This window comes from Lathyrus oleraceus, chromosome 7, assembly GCF_024323335.1.
Source record: "Lathyrus oleraceus cultivar Zhongwan6 chromosome 7, CAAS_Psat_ZW6_1.0, whole genome shotgun sequence".
In the NCBI taxonomy this organism is placed as follows: domain Eukaryota; kingdom Viridiplantae; phylum Streptophyta; class Magnoliopsida; order Fabales; family Fabaceae; genus Lathyrus; species Lathyrus oleraceus.
The window spans coordinates 490,251,067-490,257,685 of record NC_066585.1 but is presented as its reverse complement, the minus strand read 5'-3'; the positions used below and the strand labels follow the sequence as shown (position 1 = coordinate 490,257,685).

Below are 6,619 nucleotides of genomic sequence, written 5' to 3'. Positions count from 1 at the left end.
ACCTTCGCTTTGACGGCACTGACATATGCTTTCTCCAAGATTTCCCATGCTTGCTTTGCCGATTCACAATCACCAACCTTCTCGAAATTGTCGTTATCAACACACAAATGAATCAAGAATAGGGCTTTGTAATCCTTCTTCTTCTCTTCTTTATGTGTAACTCTTTGAATGTCGGTAGCATCTGCCCCTAATTGTGTAACTCCATTGACGACGATCTCAAGCACCTCTTGATAACCAAACAAGACCCTCATTTGTTTCGCCCATTTATCATAGTTCTTCGAATCAAGAATCGGGAGATTGGTGGGAATTCGATCATTGGAAACGGTTGTCATTGTTGCAGCGGATTAGGATTAATAACCAAGGCTCTTGATGCCAAATGTTAGAACATAAAACTCAAATTGAAGGTTTGACAATGGTAGAAGATAAGAAATTGGGGAAGATGAAGTTGAGAGAGAATTAGAGAGAAAAGAGTAATATTAGATGAATAGTAATTTTGACATTAATTGGAATTGAGAATATTACAAGAGTTAATAACAGAATTTAATTGCATTTAACAAGTATGAGCGTAGGAATAACATTATTGTATTTTTATTGGTTGGTTTTTTTTTAAAGAAAAAGTATTTTACATTTATATTTTAGTTAATCATCGTCTACTTCCAACATATGCCCTAGTTTCCTTTTTTCTAGATAAAATTCATACATTTAGTGAATGAAATGATGTCTAAAAATAATACAACAAGGCAAATGCGGAAAGTCGAATAGATTTAAGAAACATAGACAATGTCATATATATTGGTGCATATTAGTTCTAATGTACACAAATTAATATAATAAATTAAAGTGATTACTATTACTTTCTTTTAAAAAATATATTATTGATTAATTATATATTTTAACAGAAGATGAATATGCAATTTATAAGTTTGCGATCTATCGGGAAACACCTTCCTATAGTGTGCATTTATTTTATTTTATTTTATTTTATTCTATAGGAAAAAAACCATTTCATTAACCGAAAAGTCACAAGACATTAAAGACATATGATATAAGACATATCTCATAGTCTAGAAGCATCTCTACTAATAAAAATTGTATAAACATAAAAGACATTACACTTAGATTGATCAAAAGTTGAAAAGACACAACCAAACCAGAAACAACATCATATCATTCATTCATCATTAGTGGCAATATAGGAATGAGAATCCATAGTCTTTTTCCAAATTCAATTAAGGATGATTTCTTTGACCTGTATATGCGCATTTCGACTGCCTTTGGTCTCAAGATTGTCTATTTTTATGGAATGCTCAAATTTTAATTGATGACTAGAGATAGTGTTGCTCTAAGACACAAAAATCCGTTGAGACTTTTTATCAAACACCAAGAGTGCTTACTTAAATTCCAAAATAAAAAAAAACATAAAATAGACAACACAAAACCAGAAATTGATAGATCTAGAAGAGCGATAAAATGCAACATATAGTAAATCCACGGTGACTTTGGGGGTGGCCGAAACATATCAAACATCAAAGATGTGAGAGAAAAACATGGAAGAGAGTTACACACATTATTATTAAGTTTGAGATGCTAAGAACAACCTTAACAAGCTTTCCATCTCCTAGCGGTGGTGGTTCGGGTGGCCGCCGGATCAGCAGAGAAATAGACGGCTTGATAATGGTTTGCAGTGAAGAAAGGATATTCCGATGAGGGAGCTAGTTTTGGAGGAAGCATGAGTGTGAGGTTGCATGAAACAGGTATTACCCGTCATAGAGGTGGGATGACCACCATAAGGGTGGTAGATGGAAGCCACCATAAAGGTGGAAGGCAACCAACATCAAACTCTAAAGGTTTAATGTGATATTTTCTAGAGAGAAGAGAGAGTATCTCTCACTAGAAAAGACCGTATGTTTAATTTTTTTCCTATAGTGTGCATTTAGAAGGATATTTTCAAAATAATCTTAAACTTAACAAACACAAATAGAAGACATATATATATATATATATATATATATATATATATATATATATATATATATATATATAGACACACACACATATATATATATATATATATATATATATATATATGTATATATATATATATATATATATATATATATATATATATATATATATATATATATATATGTTTTTTTTTCAAAAGGCTTGTTCCACACTCTAATTTACACATGGAGCCCTTCTATCATGTCATTTGTTTACAACTTTTAAATGTTGATATACCAAGTTACATCTTGCTAGAAATATCCTTCATGGTAATGCCATCAGCATGTACAAGTGTGAGAAAGATAAATAATCATGTAACCATGAGCAGTAACACATGGCTGGGCAAGATAAGAATCTTGGTGTAGAGTAAAGGCCGAACAAGAGGTCTAAGTCTTTTGGCTCTAGTGACGTTTGGATCACTCTTGTTGTTCCTGAAGTTTTTCCTTCCAAATTTCTAAACGTTATTCCTCTCAGGTCTCTCGAACTTCTCAAGAGGTGCAAACCTGTTTCACTGACCAGGATATTGTCTATATCCAAAGCCTCTCTGATAATGCCAATCAAAATTGATTGTGGAAACCACCTATCATATGTTCAATCACTTCTTTGATGACTCTAACAGCTACTAGTTAGGGAGTAATACTTGCCTCAGGTAACCCTTCCAAATAAAATGAGCAATGGAGGAGAAAATTTGAAGTTGTTGTCTATGAGTGGACTAAACTTTAAGAAAAGGTGCCTAAGATTTAAGAGGCATTAGAGAAGTCTAAAAAAATAGACAAGGAAATTCTAGAAGGAGGATGAGAAGTGGTAGAGAGGCAGACTTATCTCAAAATGGAAATGGATGCCCATGGAACTCTATCCTATTTGGTTTCCAAGATAACCAGCCTGCAATAGTTTCTAGATAACAAAGAGAAGGCCCTGGAAAAGGCGAAGTCCATCGAGGAGGAGTCCTCTTCTTGAGTTACTGTAGTGAATGAGGCTTTAGAGAAGGAGAGAGAATCTCACATGAAGGTATCAAGAGTATCTTTCAGAATGCCTGCAACCAGGTTGAGTTGCTTTGTACATACATTGAGATTCCTCTAGAGAAGATGGATCTGTAGAAGAAGATTGTTGATGGAGAGATCGTCAACGACAAAATGGAGATTAAAGAGTACGAAGAGGCTAAAGAAAAGACATAGTAGTTTTGTAGTCTTTACGGTCGTTAGGGCATTTGTACTTTAATATGAATAATAGTTTAATTGCTAGTAATTTAGTTATTCCTTTTTGAATTGGTTTATTGCGCTGCCTTATATATTTTACCGTTTATTTCCTACTTATCTTCCTACAGTTTTGTTTAACTTTATTTGCTTGCAACTTTGTTTCATCGTTTTATTCGCCTATAATTCCGTTTCACCATTTTGTTTGCATATGATTTTGTTTCATTACTTTGTTTGCCTTCGTTTTTGTTTCATCACTTTGTTCGCCTACGATTTTGTTTCATCGATTTATTTGCCTTTGTGGCTCATTGGTCCTTACTTACCCCTTTGTTGGGAACAAGTGTAAGCTTTAATACTAGAGAGGAGCTTTAATATTATCCAGTTACCACTCCTTCCAGTTTTGTCGGTCTCACATCCAATCTTTGGCATAGTCATCTTGGTCATCCTGGCGTGTCTGTTTTGAATTCCCTTCGCAAAAATAAGTTCATATGTTGTGAACCTTTTAATTCTTCTGTCATTTGTGACTATTGTGTTTTAGGCAAACAGGTTAAATTGACATTTTTTTATTCTCAAACTACGACTTTGATGCCTTTTGACATTTTACATAGTGATTTATGGATGTCTCCAATTTTAAATTTTGTTGGTCATAAATATTATCTTATTCTTAGATGATTATACAAACTTCTTGTGGATTTTTCCTATTAGTAGAAAATCTCATGTGTTTGAAACGTTCAAGTCACTTACTCAACTCATTCAAACTCATTTTTTGCAAAAAGTCAAAACATTTCAATGTGACAATGACGGCGAATATAATAATGATCTTTTTCAAAAATATTGCACTGATCGTGGTCTAGTTTTTCGTTTCTCTCGTCCCCACACATCCTCACAAAATGGGAAAGCGGAACGCAAAATAAGAACCATTAATAATATGATACGCACTATGCTAGCTCATTCTTCTGTTCCCCCCTCGTTTTGGCATCATGCTCTCCACATGGCAACTTACCTGTTAAATATTATTCCTTGTAAAACACTTCATAATCAGTCACCAACACAACTCATGTTTCATTGTGATCCCACCTACATACATCTCAGAGTTTTTGGTTGTCTATGTTATCCATTATTCCCGTCATCTACCATTCATAAGTTACAACCCTGCTCTACTCCGTATGTCTTCTTGGGTTATCCGCCGAATCATAGAGGTTATAAGTGTTTTGATTTGTCTAATAGAAAATTAATAATTTCGAGGCATGTTATATTTGATGAAACTCAATTTCCCTTCCCCAAGATACACTCCCCTTCACCCCACTCTTATCAATTCCTAGATGATGACCTTCACCCCTACCTTATACATCAATGGCAAAATTAAACTTCACCACCTGTTGCACATAACCAACTAACACCCACAATCTCAATTGACCAACCACTACCCTCAATAAACCAACAATCATCATCTCCTACCTCTTCGATCAACACACACATTATAATAAACTCTCCATCACCACCATAAATTCAATCGCATCCACCTCCACCTACACGAACCATCACCACCCGAAGCATGAAAGGCATTGTCAAACCCCGTATGATATTTAACTTATCAATATCTCACTCTGACCACACCATCTCTCCCATACCTAAAAACCCCAAACTAGCCTTATCAGACCCGAATTGGAAATCCGCAATGCAATCTGAATTTGATGCTCTTATTCAAAATAAAACGTGGGATTTAGTTCCTCATCCTTGTGATGCTAATCTCATTCGATGTATGTGGATTTTTAGGCATAAGAAAAATTCGGCTGGTTCCTTTGAGCATTATAAGGCTCGTCTTGTAGGTGATGGCAGGTCACAGGTTGCAGGTGTGGATTATGATGAGACTTTTAGCCCCGTGGTGAAACCCGCTACCACTCGAACAATGCTTACCATTGCTCTCTCCAAATCATGGCCCATTCATCAACTGGGTGTCCATAATGCCTTTTTACATGGTGATCTTCATGATACTGTTTACATGCATCAGCCATTGGGTTTCCGCGACCTCCGTCATCCAAATTATGTATGTCGGTTGAAGAAGTCATTGTATGGTCTCAAGCAAGTGCCTAGGGCATGGTACCATCGTTTTGCTGACTATGTCGCCACCATTGGCTTTCGGCATAGCACATCAGACCACTCCCTCTTCATATATCGACAAGGTTTAAATGTGGTCTACATTCTGCTGTATGTAGACGACATCATCCTCGTCACCTCCACTCAGGTCCTCCGCCAATCAATTATGTCACTCTTAGCATCTGAGTTTGCAATGAAGGATTTGGGCCCTCTGAGTTACTTTCTGGGTATTGCAGTATCTCGTCATCCTGATGGCATATTTCTTAGTCAAATCACTTATAAATCAGAGATCATTGAACGTGCTGGCATGGCGTCCTGCAAACCATCAGCCACTCTTGTTGGCACCAAGCAGAAACTCAGCACCTCCTCCGGCACTTCTTATGAGGATCCCTCCTTGTATCGGAGTCTTGTAGGGGCCCTACAGTATCTCACCTTTACTCGACCTGATATATCATATGCTATTCCACAAGTTTGTCTTCACATGCATGCCCCTCGCACGAAACACATGCTTGCTCTTAAGCGCATTTTGCGCTATGTTCGGGGCACCTTAAATTTTGGGCTACACTTATCCCCATCTCCCATTAAAAAGCTTATCTCCTACACTGACGCTGATTGGGGTGGACGTTCTGACACCAGACGTTCTACATCTGGCTACTGTGTTTTTCTAGGTGACAACCTTATTTCTTGGTCTTCCAAAAGGCAGCCAACTCTCTCTCGTTCTAGTGCTGAAGCCGAATATAGGGGGGGTTTCCAATATTGTCTCCAAATCGTGTTGGATTCACAATCTTCTCCTGGAACTCCATTTTCCTATTCCTTAGGCCACTTTGGTGTATTATGACAATGTTAATGCCATCTATCTATCTGGTAATTTTGTGCAGCATCAGCGCACTAAGCATATTGAGATGGACATTCATTTTGTTCGGGAAAAGGTAGCTCGTAGTCAGACTCACGTCCTTCATGTTACCTCAAGATATCATATCGCAGACATCTTCACCAAAGGACTTCCTCGCATTCTCTTTGATTATTTTCGGACCAGTCTAAGCGTCAGTGAACCTCCCGCTTCGACTGCGGGTGTGTGATAGAATAGAATATTTTGTTATAATTAGTCATAATTAATTTCCTATAATTATGTTGTATCATAATTACATAGTTGACCAAATGTTATACATTGATGTATATATATATTCTATTTAGATCAATGAGAAGAACATGATTTCCATTATCTTACCGAATGAATATTGATAAATATTTAATTTGCAAATAAAAGTTTATCTTACGAGATAATATGTTTAAATGGGTTTGTGGTGAAATCTTAACTTAAATTA

At 36.3% G+C, this 6,619-nt stretch overlaps 1 protein-coding gene across 1 annotated transcript; it reads left to right on the top strand.

Annotated features, from left to right (window-relative positions):
- The first annotated feature begins 4,875 nt into the window (after positions 1 to 4,875).
- Positions 4,876 to 6,132, top strand: LOC127104500 (uncharacterized mitochondrial protein AtMg00810-like). The gene has a single exon (XM_051041684.1). It carries the CDS (start codon positions 4,876 to 4,878, stop codon positions 6,130 to 6,132), a length of 1,257 nt encoding a protein of 418 aa, XP_050897641.1.
- The last annotated feature ends 487 nt before the right edge of the window (positions 6,133 to 6,619 follow it).

What these genes read in the sequence shown, in the direction of transcription:
- LOC127104500 (XM_051041684.1), top strand. Translation starts at nt 4,876, where the DNA reads ATGCAATCTGAATTTGATGCTCTTATTCAAAATAAAACGTGGGATTTA.